Source organism: Diospyros lotus, chromosome 14 (genome assembly GCF_014633365.1).
Source record: "Diospyros lotus cultivar Yz01 chromosome 14, ASM1463336v1, whole genome shotgun sequence".
NCBI lineage: Eukaryota > Viridiplantae > Streptophyta > Magnoliopsida > Ericales > Ebenaceae > Diospyros > Diospyros lotus.
In genome coordinates, this window is record NC_068351.1 from 4,757,605 (window position 1) to 4,774,896 (window position 17,292).

The window sequence follows — 17,292 nt, forward strand, 5'->3', positions numbered from 1 at the left end:
CCACCCACTTTTGTCACCTTGAAGCATTCTGCCTCATTAGCTGATCACAGGTCATTAGAGCCCATTGCTAAATTCTACAGAGGAATCATAGTACAGTAGAAGTTGTATTTATGCCGTTTCCTCTAGAGAAGGATTTTCAAGCATAGTTATTGAAGTTCAAATGTAAAACTTGCCCTCCCTAGAAATGAAATACAATCACCTTCCGTCAATATTATAAGTTAAGAATGACAAATAGTATAAAAAAAATAGAGAAACATGTGTGAAAAAATGGCAAAAGGACATTAACATAAACAAGGGCCACTTGAATTTTACCTCAAACAGAGGTGGGAAATTGTTTGCTGTAACATTAACAGGAAAGCCAAATATAAACATCAGAATACTCATAAATATTTCTTGGTTCCACTGGATTGATATACAGTTTAGACATGATTCACTGCAAGAATATAATAAATAATAAGATATCAGAAATTTGTTAGTATATGAAAAGGCAGAAATTCAATAATCTCCCATTTGCATCAGCGTCACAGGGATGAATAAAATAGATTTGATTAACTTCTTAATTCATTCACTGGACTCTATTATCCTAAAAGAACTGCTAGCACAGACAATCTTGTATGCATGTACTCACACGCGTCTTGTGAAAAAAAGGTGTGGTGGATTTACAAAGAATTAACTTCCAAATAAGAAAAATATTGAGGTATAGATGTTCAATGCAATTGGGAGGGCTTTTCTGTGGGTCATTTTTTTTTTTTTTGGTGGGCATGCATCATGAAATTAAAGCCATTGCAGAAAATTGAACAGTTAATGCAACTCCAAGCTGACACAGTACCTAATATATTTACCTGTCCTTGGCATACAGTCATGGCCATTTACATCATTATAATTGTTTCCTCTTTTATTCATCAGTTGACAAAAGTGAAAAAAAATATCAAATCTCTGTTTGAGAAATACAGAAATCAACTCTGCATCACATTCAATCATCTATTCAAACTCAGTCCACATACATTTTTTTATATACACTTGCCCAAACACAAATAACAGCCAATATTTGGCAAAGAACAAAACTAAAGCAAAGATCAATCTCCACTTGCCTACCAAAGAATGCACATTGACTCAATTGACCACTAAGCTTGACCAAGCCCACTCAAGACTTATAGAACTTGGGAAGATATATAATCTTCGAGGATCAGGCTTGCCTGATCAGATAAATGGGAGGATTACTTTTCAAAACCCAACCTACCCCAACCTGGCCTGCCATCAATGTTATATTTAATAAATTATATATAAATATGAATATTGTTAGTACATATGCACCGAAAGTTAGGTTAGGAAGGGACAGAGACAATTTTGTTAGGATTTAGAAGGATTTATCCTGTGAATACCTGGAGGTGATGATAACATTATTGGAGGTGAATTAAATGGCACAGGATGAACACTTCGCATATAAAAATGGCTAATCAACTACTTGAATAGACTACTTTCTTACGAGACAAGAGGAACATTTATGTTTTAAGGATTGTAAAGTTATACCAAGAGAATACCTAACCACTTAACATAGGCTTATAGACGTTGACGTCTATATAAAAAATGGAGGAGAAAAACGATATGAAATAAAGCCCTAGAATCAGATGATGGGATTTAAAGGGCAAAAAACAAGCTATTTTGAAGGAAAAAATATGTGATGGAAGAGATTGAATGTGGATTGAGATGGCTACTGCTATTCAAAATACAACAAAAAGGAATCTGGAAGAGTCAAAGGGAAAAGTTCCAAACCAAAAAAGAGTCCTGGAAGTGATTGAAGAGGTACAAGAAAGTATCAAAACCAAGAGAGCTTGGGACAAGACATTACATAAATGGTGTAATGAAGAAAACTAGATGAGGTATATTTTCGTGAAAAGGGAAGCACAAAAGGCAATTAGTGAACAACAACAACATATATATCATTAACTTAACACGAAAGAGAGGGAAGATATATGTTTTAAATGTAAACTCGCTAAAGCAAGAGAGAAAACAAAAGATTTGAGCCAAGTGAAGCACATGAAAGACAAAAATCAAAAGGTTCTAGTAAATCAAGGGTGATCAAGGAGAGATAGAAAGTATTTTGAGAAGTTATTCAATGGAGGAGAAACAAGTGTTTTGTCGGGGCATCTTAGTAACTTTGAAAAAGATAGGAATTTACAAGTTCTATAGACATATTCCCCAATGAAAATAGAGAAAGCATTGAAAAAATATGAAGAATAATAAAGTAGCTGGACCAAATAATATCTTGATAGAAGCATTAAAATGCATGTGAGAAGGGGGCATTTTTTGGTTAATGAAATTATTCAATATAATTCTTAAATCAAAAAGGATGTCAAACAAGAGGAGAAAGAGAACTTTAGCACCAACTTATAAGAATAAAGAAGATGTTCAAAGTTATGAAGATTATAAAGGGATCAAGCTAGAGAGCTACACAATGAAACTATGGGAGAGGGAAACTGAGTAAAGACAAAGGAGATAAACTAAAGTATTTGGAAACAAATTTGGTATTTATAACTGTTGGAATATCGAGAGAAAGAGATAAGAGTTGAAGGATCAAAATTTTTGAATATGGACAAGACTAAGAAATGGGGTTGGTTGGAGATAAGGAAAGATTACAAAAAGATTAAGTAGATAGAGAGATAAGGTTCCTAAGAAAAAGGAGGCAGTTGATTACGAGCGATAATTCTAGATTTAGTAATAAACTTTATCCGTTAAAGATATTCAATTTTTCTTGTTTTTTAGGAGATGATGTAGAAGAATTCTTGTATATATATTCCATTCGTAAGTTCAATTGATATTGAAGCATATTTCCATTTAATCGAGTAAACCTCTTTTTCTCTCTAATCAAGTATTCATCCTAAGTTACTCGATTGTTCCTTCAATTTACTCGAGGAAGTTGGTTCGATCAACTACATTTTGTTTTGTTCATGGTATTAGAGCCAACAATCCTACTGGCTGATTTCTTCCCTTCCGGTTATCTCATCTAAACTTACTAGTTCCTGTGCTTATGGTAGATAACACTTCCTCCCCAGCAATCCTTCTGCCACCTCTTTGATCTCTGATGCTCCATCTCAATCTATGCCTTCCATCCCCTCAAACCTTGATTTTCATTCCCTTCAAATTACCCAACACAGATTGAATGGGACAAATTTTCGGGAATGGTTTTAATCAGTCTTGTTGGTAATGAAGGGTAAAGGAAAAGTAGGTTATCCTGATAGATCTCTTCCCATGCCTCCTAAAACAACACCTAACTACTCAACTTAGGATGTTAAGAATTCTATTGTGATGGCTTGGCTTATAAATTCCATAGAGCCAAACATAGGAAGGACTTACCTGTTCTACAAAACTGTAAAGGATATTTGGACAATGGTGCAAGAAATCTATTCAGACTTTGAGAACACCTCATAAAATGCTTTGAGATTCGATCAGCCATCAAGACTACTTGACTAGGTAATATGTCAGCGACTGAATATTACAATGTCTTAACAGCATTACGGCAAGAAATGACTATATTCTATGACATAAACTAATATTGTTATGAAGATAGTGCCAAATATGTTAAGATGTTTGAGATGGAAAGAGTATTTGATTTTTTGCATGGACTCAACAAGGACTTAGATGAAGTATGTGGCCGACTCCTAGGTTCTAAACCTTTTCCCTCCGTTCGTGAGGCCTTTGCTGAAATTAGAAGAGAGGAAAACTGCAAGAAGGTGATGCTTAACACAACTCATCTCCTTTAGATATAGGTACTCAAAACTCTGCTTTGGCAGTTCATCAGACTAGTCCATCCCATCAGAAAAATAAAGACAAGAACCTATTGAGTGATTACTGCAACAAACCTCATCACACCAAGAAGACTTGTTGGAAACTGCACAGTAAACTTACAAATTGGAAATCAAGGAATCAAAGGGACCAACCTAAACTAGCCTATGTTACTGAATCAATACTAGCAAATGAGAAACTTGGCAATACTCCTCCATTTACTGCAGAAGAGATGGAGATTTTGAAAAATCTATTATCTCAATCCAAGGTATCTAATGAACCTAAACATACAGTCTCTAATGTTGCAATCTCAGTTGCTCAACGAGGTAAATTTCACTTCTCCTTGTTATCTCACTAGAATTTTGAAAATACGTGGATTATAGATTCAAGAGCATCAGATCATATGACCAACTGTTTTTCCTTATTTTCTACATATGAAAAATGTAATGATAATGCCCAAGTTGTAGTAGCAGATGAAAGTTTGACTAATATAGCCGGAAAATGAGACATTAAATTTCCAGGATTAACATTTTTGTTTGTTTTACATGTCCCGGTTATCAACTGCAATCTGACATCAATTAGTAAATTGACTAGAGATATGCAATGTGCAGTTAAATTTTCTTCTTCTTCCTGTGTTTTTCAGGACCTAATTTCGAGAAAGATGATTGGCAATACTGAAGGAAAAAATGGTCTATTTTTTGGCCAGTCCCACTCCTCACAGAGCTTTTAATTCAATTTCTTTGTCTCATTGTGATATTATGTTATGGCACAAGCGATTAGGTCATCCTAGTGTTGTTTACCTAAAACGCTTATACTCTAGATTATTTGATAATAAAGACATTTTTTATTTTCATTGTGAACAGTGTGTTCTTGCCAAATAATCTCGTAATTCTCATCTTCTTCGCACTTATAAACCTTCCATATCATTACATCTTATTCATGGTGATATTTGAGGACAAGCCCGAATTCCAACCTTAATTGGTACTCGTCGGTTTATTACTTTTATTGATGATCACTCAAGAGTGTGTTGGGTTTATCTAATGAAAGACAAGTCTAAAGAAAGTGCAATTTTTAATCGGCTTCATAAACTTGTAAAAAATCTGTTTCAATCCTCTATTCATATACTCAAATCGAATAATGAGAGGGAATACTTTGACCCAAATTTCACAAAATACCTTTTTGATCACGGTATTTTTCATCAAAGCTCTTGCCCTCACACCCCACATCAAAATGGGGTAGCTGAAAGGAAAAACTGACACCTCCTTGAAGTTGCTAGATCCCTTATGTTCTCTAACAATGTTCCTAACTCTTTATGGGGAGAAGCTATGTTAATTGGTGCATACCTAATTAACAAGCTTCCTTCTAAAACTCTTAATTTCAAAATTTCTTTGAGATGTTTGTTGACAATCTTTCCTAACATTCGTATTCATAACTCTCTTACCCCAAGGATCTTTCGATGCACTACTTTTGTTCATATTCCATCTATACATTGCGGTAAAATAGAGAAAAAGAGTCTAAAATGTGTATGTTGGCTATTCCCCAACACAGCAAGGGTACAAGTGTTATTCTCCTACAGCCAAATGATTCTATGTCCTGTGATGTTTTCTTCTTTGAAAATCAACCCTACTATTCCCCTACTACCTTTAAGAGGAGATATCTACAGAAGAGAGGTATTGTTTTGCCTCCAATTGTTTCTGCAAATCCTTCTCCAACTGATAAGCCTAATGTTCCTGCTAAATCTACCATTGAACATATTCAAGAATTATGTGTAGAGGGAGTGTCACATTCCAAGGGTATTTTTAGTTTTCTGCTTTTTAATTTGTATTTTTGTTAGGGTTGTTTGTCTTGTAGTTAGAGGTTGTTAGGATATTTTCCCCTTTTGTCTTTTCCCTTCTTGTCTTGTAGCTTAGGTGGTTAGAGAGCTTTGTCTGGTAGCTAAAGTGAGGCCATATACATATTACCTTAGCTATAGGAAGAGGGCATGATGAGAATGAATTGAATATTTTGTTTCTCCCTAATATTTCTGCCCCCCCCCCCCCCCTCTCTCTCTCTCTCAATGATCTTCTCCCTTATCTTCTTGCTATTCTCTCTCTCTAATTGATCTCTCCCCCCAAGTTCTTCTCTTAATACTCCCGATTCTCCTTTCATACCCTAGCTCATCTCTAAGGATGTGACAAATGGTATCAGAGCCAGGTTTTCGACTACCTGTGCACCATTGATAGCTGCCCACTTTGATCGGAAGTTCCAACCCCAACTGATGAAGCAAACCGGTGGCCTTCGAGAGCTACCCACCCTGATCGGAAGCTCCGACCCATACTGGTGAAACGAACCGTTAGCCTTCGAGAGTTGTCCACCTTGATCGGAAGGAGATTCCGACCATTCTAGAGAGCCGACTTAGAGCAGTAGATTTTTGAGGTCTTCAGCTGTGAGTCAGGCGGTCTGCAGGTGACCTTCAGGCGCTTTTCATAGTGGTCAATTAGATGTTTTGGCGACATCGAAGATGGAAGAAGGTGCATGAATGAGGCAAGCATCGGTTCTGGAAGAAGAAAATTGGATGAAACGATCGAAAACTAGGACGAAAAATCTAGTAATTGATTTCAAACAACTCCAAATGGAGGCAAGTTGGTATTGAGCAGAATGCGCCACAACAAGAAAAGAAATCAAGGAAGCATGCACTCAACTCGTTAACCTCAAACACAAGCTGGATGACTTACTGATTTTGTTTTCACAGAAGTTTCAAGTTAGTATTCCAATCGAATGTTTTTCTAAGGTATATTTTGCTTTCTTATTTCAGACTGGATATGAGAGTTGCAACTAAAAGCATGGGCTACAGCCTAAAGGAAATGAGGAAGGACCTGAATTGAATCAGACAATTCGGGATGACAAAGAAGAAAAAGCAGTTACTAGAGAGGTTATTGAGGCTCCCGCAGGGGAGAAGTCTATTGCAGTGCACTCAACTGTCAATAAACCAGAAGAAGAGCAGATAAAGCAAGATGTGCCTATTGACAGATTGTTCAGTTGTCAACTTGTTAATGAGGAATTATTTGATGGACCAACAGAGGAAGCAAAGTCCATTGAACTACCCCTGGTGCTGGTCCTAGCAGAGGACGACCCAAGAGAATAGGAACGTGAAACAAGGGAGAAAAAAGCCTGGAATGAGAAAGAAAGAAAGAAGAGTAAAACTGATAGAGAAAGCTAGAATTGGATGAATAACAATGGCTCAATGGTAATAAGTTTCTTGGAGACAAGAAACATTTCAAGGGAGGGAAATTTGTCACATTCCAAAGGTATTTTTGGTTTTCTATTTTTTTTTTTAATTTCTATTTCTGTTAGGGTTGTTTGTCTTGTAGCTAGAGATTGTTAGGATCTTTTTCCCTTTTATCTTTTCCCTTTTTGTCTTGTAGCTTAGGTGGTTGGAGAGCTTTGTCCGGTAGCTAAAGTAAGGCTATATATATATATATTGCCTCAACTGTAGGAAGAGGGCACGATGAAAATGAATTGAATATTTTGTTTCTCCCTAATATTTCTCCCTCTCTCTCTCTCTCTCGTGATCTTCTCCCTTATCTTCTTGTTGTTCTCTCTCTCCAACTGATCTCTCCCCCCAAGTTCTTCTCTTAATATTCCCGATTCTCCTTTTATACCCTAGCTCATCTCTAAGGGTGTGACAGGGAGCAGAAAATTCTATTAATCCACCTCAACCCTTGATCAGCCCCTTAAAGTCTATTCAAGGAGACCTAAAATTTCTTTTCAAATCCAATCATATGAACTGAATGTAGGTTCTAACCTGGAAGAAACTAGAATTGATGATGATCTTGATGTGCCTATTTCTATAAGGAAGGGAGTAAGGTCTTGCACAAAACATCCTATCTCGAACTATCTTACTTATACTAAGATATCTCCAAAGCATAGGGCATTCAATGCTTCAGTTGATGAGGTAAAAGTCCATGTAAATATACAGTAGGCTTTGGAAAATCATAAGTGGAAAATGGTTGTATTAGAGGAAATGAAGGCCTTGGTTGACAACCAAACTTGGGACATTGTGGAGCTGCCTAAAGACAAGAAAATAGTGGGATGCAAGTGGATATTTACAGTAACATATAATGCTGATGGAAAAATTGACAAGTACAAGGCAAGATTGGTTGCATAGGGCTTTACTCAAACATATGGAATAGATTACGAAGAAACTTTTGCCCCTATAGTTAAATTGAATTCCATTAGAATATTATTGTCTATTGTTGCAAATCTAGATTGGGAACTCCACCAATTAGACATAAAGAGTGCCTTCTTGAATGGAAGTTTGGAAGAAGAAGTTTTCATGTGAATGCCTCCTGGTTTTGAATCATATGAAAATCAAAATAAGGTATGCAAACTAAAGAAGGCCCTTTATGGTCTAAAGCAGTCACCTAGGACATGGTTTACAAAATTCAGTGCAACTATGATGAAGCTTGGCCATCAACAAGGCAGGCTAATCACACTTTGTTTATCAAACAAATTGAAAATGGAAAATCTATTCTAATCGTATATATGGATGACATGATTCTTACAAATGATGATGTTGCAAGAATTCAACAATTAAAAGAGTGTCTACAAGCCAAGTTTAAAGTGAAAGACCTTGGACCACTTAAATTCTTCCTTGGCATGGAAGTAGAAAGAAGTAAAAAAGGGATTTTTATCACTTAGAGGAAATATACCCTAGATCTTCTCACTGGAATAGGGAAAATAGGTTGTAGACCTACCAGTACCCCTTTGGAACAAAATTGGAAATCAAGGAGCACAAAGACTAATTATCCTGTGGACAAGGCAAGACACCCAAGACTAGTAGGAAAATTGATCTATCTATCTCTAACAAGATCATATATTGCTGAAGACGATGAGAAAATTAAATCAGACTTTTTATTCAATTAGTCTTCTCTATCTTTACATACATGGTCCCTATTTAATATGTACATAGAGAACAAAAAATAGAAACATAAGATTTAACCCAAGAAATCAGCCCCAAATAATCAGCTTAAACCTTCCAAATATTGTGACATCAATCTCAATCTCTTACCACAATCTTCTCCAAATCTTCTTCAAATCATTTAGGATTTCAACACTCCCCCTCAAGTTGGATCATAAATGTTGATCGTGTCCAACTTGCAGATAAACTCTTCAAAGCTAGATCTCTGTAACCCCTTAGTGAATATATCTGCCAATTGTTCTCTAGTAGGAATATAGGTCATGCAGATTGTTCCTTTCTCAATTTTCTCTTTTATGAAATGTTTGTCAACTTCTATATGTTTAGTCCTGTCGTGTTGGACCGGATTATGGGAAATACTGATAGCAGTTTTGTTGTCGTAGTAGAGTTTGATGGGAAACTCTACTGTGATATGCAGTTCCTCCAAAAGCTTTTGTAACCAAAGCCCTTCACACATCCCTTGAGCGACAGCTCTGAATTTAGCTTCAGCACTACTTTTGGCTACCACGTTCTGCTTCTTACTTCTCTATGTTACTAGATTTCCCCAAACATAAGTACAATAACCGGTAGTAGATCTTCTGTCTTCTGCTGAGCCTGCCCAATATGCATCTGTATAGATTTATATCTTCTTACTGTCTCCTTTCTTAAAGAATAGACCCCGCCCTGGTGAGCCTTTCAGATATCTGAGAATCTTATATACTGCTTCTAGGTGACTCTCCTTTGGTGAATGCATATGCTAACTGACAACACTTACTGCGAAAGCAATGTCGGGTCTAGTGTGCGATAGGTAGATCAATCTACCTACTAGCCTCTGATATCTTTCTCTATCCACAGGCTTTCCAACGTCTTCCATTCTTTTCCCTACCTCGATCGAGGTATTGCTTAGCTTGCAACCAAGCATACCAGTCTCAGTCAAAAGGTCAAGAACGTACTTTCTCTGAGAGACACTAATTCCCTTCTTTGATCTAGCGACTTCCATTCCCAGAAAATATCGCATTTGACCTAGGTTTTTTACTTCAAACTCTGTGGCTAAGACCTTCTTCAACCTCTCCACCTCTCCTATGTTATTTCCAGTAAGTATGATGTCATCCACATACACAATTAGAATGGTCCTCCTACCATCATTAGATAGTTTGAAGAACATAGTATGATCTGACTGCCCCTATTGATATCCTTGATTCTTAATTACCTTCGCAAATCTATCAAACCACACTCTTGGTGATTGCTTGAGCCCATATAGAGATTTCTTCAATCTACATACTCTGATTTCTTTTCCCTCATTGTAAAACCCTGGTGGTAATGTCATGAATACTTCTTCCTCTAGCTCACCATTCAGAAAAGCATTCTTGATGTCAAACTGATGGAGTGGCCAATCCAGGATTGCTGCCAAGGACAAGAGAACTCGTATAGTATTCAGCTTGGCTACTGGTGCAAATGTCTCGGTGTAGTCAATACCATATGTTTGGATGAACCCATTTGCAACTAGGCGGGCTTTGTACCGCTCTACTGTGCCATCCGCCTTGTACTTCACCGTGAACACCCACTTGCCCACTGGTTTCTTCCCCCTTGGCAACGTCATTACCTCCCAAGTTCCATTTTTTTATAATGCCCTTATTTCTTCCATCACTACTTCTCTCCATTTTGGAATCTCCAAGGCTTCTTGAATATTCTTAGGAATCTGGGTTCTGTCAAGGTTAGACGTAAAAGCACGACACTTGGCAGAAAGAGCATTGTAAGATACAAATTTTGAGACAGGATGGAGAGTACATGAACAAGGTTGTATTCTAAGAGCAATGGGTAAGTCATCAAGATTTTTTACCTGGTCAGGATTGGGTTTTGGCTCATGAGTAGTCGGAGCTATCACCGGTTCAAACTCTTTTGATGCTTCAGATGCGAGAGTCTCATCGGGCTTTGATTTAGGTCTCCGTGAGTAGACAAGTGGCTCCTTGTCTATTTGTTCTCCCACATCTCCCCCTGAGTTCAAGATTCCTTCTGCGTTGGATAAAGAAGGAGATGGTATATTATAGGGAGTAGACTCAAAGATCGCAACATCAAAGTCGGTGTCTGAGGGATAAGCTTCACTCAAGGACTCCCCCTGAAGCGAGTAGTAGGGAGTATGCTCAAAAAATGTGACATCCGGACTAAGATATAATTTCTGTGAAAGAGGGTCATAACACTTGTAACCCTTCTGAGTAGGAGAGTAACCAAGGAAGACACATTTGAGAGCTCTTGGATCCAACTTAGTACGTTGGGAGGCGTGAATGTGGACAAACACGGTGGACCCAAAAACACGAAGCGGGAGAGATGAACTGAGCCGAGAATTAGGGAAGGTCTCCTGGAATTTTTGGAGAGGGGTTGCAAATGAGAGAATTCGACTAGGCATTCGGTTGATGAGGAATGCAGCAGTCAGAATGGCATCACCCCAAAAATTATTTTTCATGTGAGAGGTGAATAATAGGGCACGAGCTACCTCGAGAATATGCCGATTTTTCTGTTCAGCAACCCCATTTTGTTGAGGGGTGTGAACGTAAGAACTCTAGTGAACAATACATTTGGCTTGAAGATAGGGGCCCAAAGAATGATTGAAGTACTCAGTGTCATTATCAGTACGAAGAATTTGAATTTTTGTATGAAATTGGGTGTAAATCATAGTGTAGAAGTTCATAAAGACAGAACTAACCTCAGATTTATCATGTAGTAAGTACACCCAACAAAGACGAGAATGGTCATCAATAAAGGTAATAAACCATTTTGTGTGGGTACTATTGGGGACTCGTGAAGGCCCCCAAAGGTCACTGTGAATCAAAGTAAAAGGCAGAGATGGTTTATAAGGACTGGAGGGAAAAGTAGTACGAGGATGTTTTGCAAGTTCACAGACTTCACATTGTAAATGCAAAAGATTTTTATTCGAACAAAGTGAAGGAAACAAACGTTTTAGATATTGAAAACTTGGATGACCCAGTCGTTTATGCCATAACAAGAGGTCACTATCCCTAGGACTAGATGCAGAATTACAAAAAGAAGGATGACACTGTTTACTCATGTGAGCGTCATCAAAGTAGTAGAGTCCCTCGCATTCCTTAGCACTGCCAATTGTCTTCCACGATGATAGCTCCTAAAAGACACAATGGGAAAACAAAAATGTAGCTGAGCAATGAGATTGGTTGGTTAGCTAACTAACAAACAACAGATTGCAAGATAGATTAGGAACATGAAGGACAGACTCCAAAGTAATAAATTCAGAGATACGGATACTCCCCTTGCCAGCTACCGGGGATAAAGTACCATCTGCAATTTTTACTTTCAAGTTATCAGCATAAGGTGAGTATGTGGAAAATAAATGATGGGAATCAGTCATATGGTCGAATGCGCTAGAATCAATAATCCAGGGAGTACAACGCGAAGTAGTACTAAGAGCAGTCAAAAAAGTACCTTTGTGGGCTAAGGAACTTGATGAAGGAGGCGTAGAAGACTGACCCGAGACTTGAAAGGTCGAAAAAAGAGCATATAACTTCTCAAGTTGCTCGAAGTTAAAACCCCCAGTAGGGGCTAACTGAGTATGATGGGGTGATTCTATTTGTTGTTCAGTCAAGGCTTGGTACCCATGAGATTTATTAGGCTGTCTGGGTTTCCAATCAGTAGGCTTGCCATGTAAAACCCAGCAGGTATCTTTGGAATGGCCTGATTTTTTGCAATGGTCACAAAAAGGCCTTTTGTTTTGTTTCAGCCCAGATGCTGTGGAAGGCCCACGACTTACAAGGGTTGAAGCTTCAGGCCCAGATGCAATCTTCTCCCTCAGCATCACCTTCTGCCTACTTTCTTCTCGCTGAATTTCAGAGAATACCTCCCGAATGGAAGGTAATGGTCGACGACCCAAGACTCGGCTTCTCACGTCGTTGAGCTCTCTGTTGAGCCCAGCCAGAAACTCGTACACCCTCTCGTTCTCCATCCTCTTCTTGAATCGCACACTGTCACTCGTGCACTCCCAAGATTCTTCACAGCTAAGATCTAGTTCTTGCCATAAATCCAGCATCTCAGTGTAGTATTCTGTCACCTCTCTTTCTCCTTGCTTCATCTGCCACAACTGAGTCTTTATCTTGAAGATTTGAGAGGCATTGTCGGCATCGGAGTAGGTTTCGCAAACTACTTCCCACACGTCCTTCGTTGTCGGCAGGAACATGTATGTCTTGTCGATCGCTGGTCGCATGGAGTTGATCAAGTAGGAGGTGACGAGGGAATTCTCAGACCGCCATTTCTGGAAGGCCGCTACCTCCTTGGAAGATGGTTGTTTGATCTCGCTGGTAAGGAAGCCCAGTTTGCCTTTGCCGTCGATGACCAACTTGATGGATTGGGCCCATTCTCGGTAGTTCTTCCCATTTAGCTTCTCTACGGTAAGACAAATTGAAGAATTTTCAAACCCACCAGTCGAACCCATGGAGGGGATTATCTCTGATTCTCCCTCCTGAGTTACCGACTGGATAGATTCATGGCTGGCGGCAATGGCTTCTAGGGTTTTCAGAGTGACATGGGCTCTGATACCATGAAGACGATGAGAAAATTAAATCAAACTTTTTATTCAATTAGTCTTCTCTATCTTTACATACATGGTCAATATTTAATATGTATAAAGAGAACAAAAAATAGAAACATAAGATTTAACCCAAGAAATAAGCCCCAAATAATCAGCCTAAACCTTCCAAATATTGTGACCTCAATCTCAATCTCTTACCACAATCTTCTCCAAATCTTCTTCAAATCATTCAGGATTTCAACAATTGCATTTAGTGTGAGTGTTGTAAGTCGGTTCATGCATGCTCCTACATAAGACATCTAGATGCAGTAAATCATATTCTCAAATATCTCAAGGGTACCCTAGGAAAACGCTTATTGCTTAGAAAGGGTGACATAAGGGAAATTGAATGCTATACTAATGTAGATTGGTCAGAGCTGTTGAAGACAATAAATCTACTTCAAGACACTACACTAATTAGGGCGAAACCTAGTTACTTGGAGGAGTAAAAAACAGTCAGTGGTAGCTAGAAGCAGTGCAGAAGCGGAGTATAGAGCAATTGCTCAAGGAATATGTGAATTAATCTAGTTGGAAAGACTGTTACATGACTTAAAGTTATCGTTGGATGCACCTATGAAGCTATACAGTGACAACAAATCAGCCATTAATATAGTTCTCAATCCAATTCAACATGATAGGATGAATCATGTAAGAATTGATCGACACTTTATCAAGACTAAAATTAAAAAAGGAACAATTATCCTCTCATACCTTCTAACTCGAGCGTCAAGAACCCTTATGTTCTATAAAGGGATTTCTTATTCATTTTTGTATAGCAATTGTATGCAGTTGTACCCTCAAGCTGCTACTTGAATTGTACCTTGTAGTTGGCTTGGTGCCAACATCAAGTTGCAACTGGGCTTGGTATATAAACGCTAACCCAACTAATGAGAGGTATCAAGAATTATCCAATCAATTTCAGATCTCTCTCTCTCTCAATTTCTCTCCCTCTCGAACCTTTTTTCTCTCTCGCTCCCTCTTGTTCTTCTTATCCCCCTCCATTCTTCTCTCATTTTCTCACCCAAATTCTGTCCCAATTCTCATCAATTGAAGAGAATTGAGTTTGTCAGGTTCAAGAACCTAACAAAGATCAAGAGGTTGATATTCTAACTAAAGCTATGCCCAAGCCAAGTTTTGAAGTATTAACTAGGAAGTTGGGAATGATTGATATCCATTCACCAGCTTGAGGGGAAGTGTTGGAATATTGAGAGAATGAGATAAGAGTTGAAGAATCAAAAATTTTGAATATGGGAGACTAAGAGATAGGGTTGGTTGGAGATAAGGAAAGATTACAAAAAGATAAAGTTGATAAAGAAATAAGGTTCCTAAGAAAAGGAGGCAGTTGATTACAAGTGATAATTCTAGATTTAGTGATCAACTTTATTTGTTAAAGATATTCAATTTTTACTGTTTTTAGGAGATGTTGTAGATGAATTCTTGTATATATATCCCATTCGTAAGTTCAATTGATATTGAAATAGATTTCCATTTAATTGAGTACACCTCTTTTCTCTCTAATTGAGTTTTCATCCTAAGTTACTCGACTATTCCTTCAATTCACTCGAGTAAGTTGCTTCAATCAGCTGTTTTTTGTTTTGTTCAATAACCTTGGGGAAAAAAGCCTATAACAAAGTACCTAGAGAAGTCCTGTGGAAGGTGTTGAAGAAGAAAGGAGTACACAAGTTATTATGGACATAAATCATCAAGCAAAAATGTGTGTTGGGATTTGTGGAAGAGATATTGAGGCTTTCCCAATTACAATTGGATTACATCAAGGATTTGCTCTTGTTATGGATTGAACTCACAAAACACATCCAAGAAGAAATGCCTTGGTATATGTTCTTTGAAGATGATATTGTTTCAATATATAAGAAAAATCAAGGCACGAATAATAAATTTGAATTATGATGAAACACCTTAGAATCCAACAATTTTAAATAAACTAAGGAGGTCTAAAATTGAAAATGTTGAATATAAGTTCACTAAAATATGTGTGTGATATCATATCATCGGACAACTTGGAGATCAAGTTATTTATGAGAGAGAGAGAGAGAGGGGGGGAGGGGGAGAGAGATCAATTTCTATATCTTCAATTGTTCAAAGAAATGGCTCGTACAATTAAGACGGGATAATGAAAGTGGAGAACTGCATCTAGCATTTTATGAAATCATAAGATTCCTTTAACTTTAAAGGGAAGTTTTATCAAAAAACCATAAGAACGCCTTTGGTATATAGATTAGAATGTTGGGCCAACATGTACAAAATGTAAGTGTAGTTGATATAAGAATGTTATGGTAGATATGCAACCATACAAGAAAAGACAAAATAAGGAACGAGATCATACATAATAAGGTAGGAGAGGCACCTATCGAAGATAAGATGAAGGAGTCATGATTAAGATGGCTTGAATGAGTGAGAACAAAACTGATAGAAGCACGTATGACAAATGGAGAAAATTTGTACAAAAGAAATAGATGAAGACTAAATAAGACTTAGTAGAAAACTCCTAGATATGACATGATATAATGGCCTTACAAAGGATGTGGCCATGCATAGAGATGATTGGAGATATGATGGCCTTATAATAGTGTTGCCACTTTGTTAAATTTAGCATTACAAAGCAGCTTTTGCAAAGTGCAAAGGGATTATCTCAGTAGTATTTTTTTTAAATAAGTTTTCAGATTGTACTATTTTTACAAAAACATTACGTTTAGCAACCCTCTTAATTCAATGGGGATTGAGACTTGCTATAGTGAGAAGTACATCCTGTAGGTTATTCATTCCACATAATAATAAAAAGATTAACAGTCCTACCCCATTCTAACTAAGTTCTAAATATGCGAAGGCTATCTAAATGTAAATTACTTCAAAACAATCAATCCCGCTTGTTCAATACAGAACAAAAACCAATCCGCACAACATCCCGTTTCAACTCACTTTCCACCACTCACTCTCCCTTTGCCCACAAAAGAATGCACCCAAAGCAAAAATCATCAACAATTTCCTTAAACTTATGCACACGTCAAAACACATTTACATAACTCGGAACTACACAATCCAAATCCTTCGAGTTCTATAAATTTGATCGAACACTAGACGCGACCAAGATTCAAAAGACAATTAAGAGTGACCAAACTTGCCTAAAGCTACCGCATAGGAGACCGCGAAAATACGAGGACTGCTCGGTGAGCCTGCACGCAAAGACAACCAAGTTAAGAACCACAGGCACCTGAAGTTCGGATTACTTAGCAGAACAAAAGGTGGAGATTTTTTTAAATGAAATTGCCTGTTTCTGGTGGCTTTGATACTGACGACTTGGTGAGTGAGGATTACGGGGAAGTCCCAACTGGAGATTTCTGAAGTTGATACGAGGATATCGGGGTGATTGGAATCTGGGTCCGCGAGATGAGGGTCAGTGCATCTCAGAAGTATCCACTCGCCGTCGCCGTCTCCGTTGTCTGGGTTGGACGCCATGGACCGAATGAACTATTTGCCTCCAGAAGCTACAGAACGAACGAATTGCTCGTGTCGTGAACGTTTCCATTACATATACAGCTCCTAAGATTTAAGATAAATTTTTAATATTTTTTTATGTTAGAAAAATTATAAAGAACATTCCCATATTTTAAGTATATAGTGTGGCCTATGTTATGTATTGTAAAAAATAAAATATTTTAAATAAATATTCATTGATTGTCGTTTTGACCAATGAAGTTTACGTTTTAATTTGTTTAGGTAAAATTTTAAATTAAATAAATCTTAATCTAATAGTAAAATAGTTTGATGGTATATTTTTGTTTTTTAAGCAATATACACGAGATTGACTTATTTAATAATATACATATAAATATAAATATAGGTAGATGTTGTGTTGTAATTTTCTCTACACTTAATTAATCTTAGAGTGTGTTTGATTGCACATATTTACCATTAAAAATATGTAATTATTACACATTTTCTATAGAAAACAATCAAACACTCT

General features: G+C 37.4%; 1 protein-coding gene across 4 annotated transcripts in view; it reads right to left on the bottom strand.

The window, feature by feature from the left end:
• LOC127790357 (BTB/POZ domain-containing protein FBL11) overlaps positions 1-16,834 on the bottom strand; it is a 31,139-nt gene extending 14,305 nt beyond the window's left edge. For 3 of the 4 annotated variants that reach the window (XR_008020763.1, XM_052319828.1, XM_052319827.1), the window contains exons 1-3: positions 16,597-16,834; positions 16,451-16,501; positions 313-433 (exon numbers count right to left, since the gene is read on the bottom strand). Coding sequence is in view for 2 of the 4 variants with exons in the window: in XM_052319828.1 (XP_052175788.1) it covers positions 313-433; positions 16,451-16,501; positions 16,597-16,784 (360 nt within the window). In the remaining 2 variants the exon portion in view is untranslated. Of the gene's footprint in view, positions 1-312; positions 434-16,446; positions 16,502-16,596 lie in introns of all 4 variants that reach the window. The other variant, XM_052319829.1, reaches the window with a different exon arrangement.
• Positions 16,835-17,292: the final 458 nt, after the last annotated feature.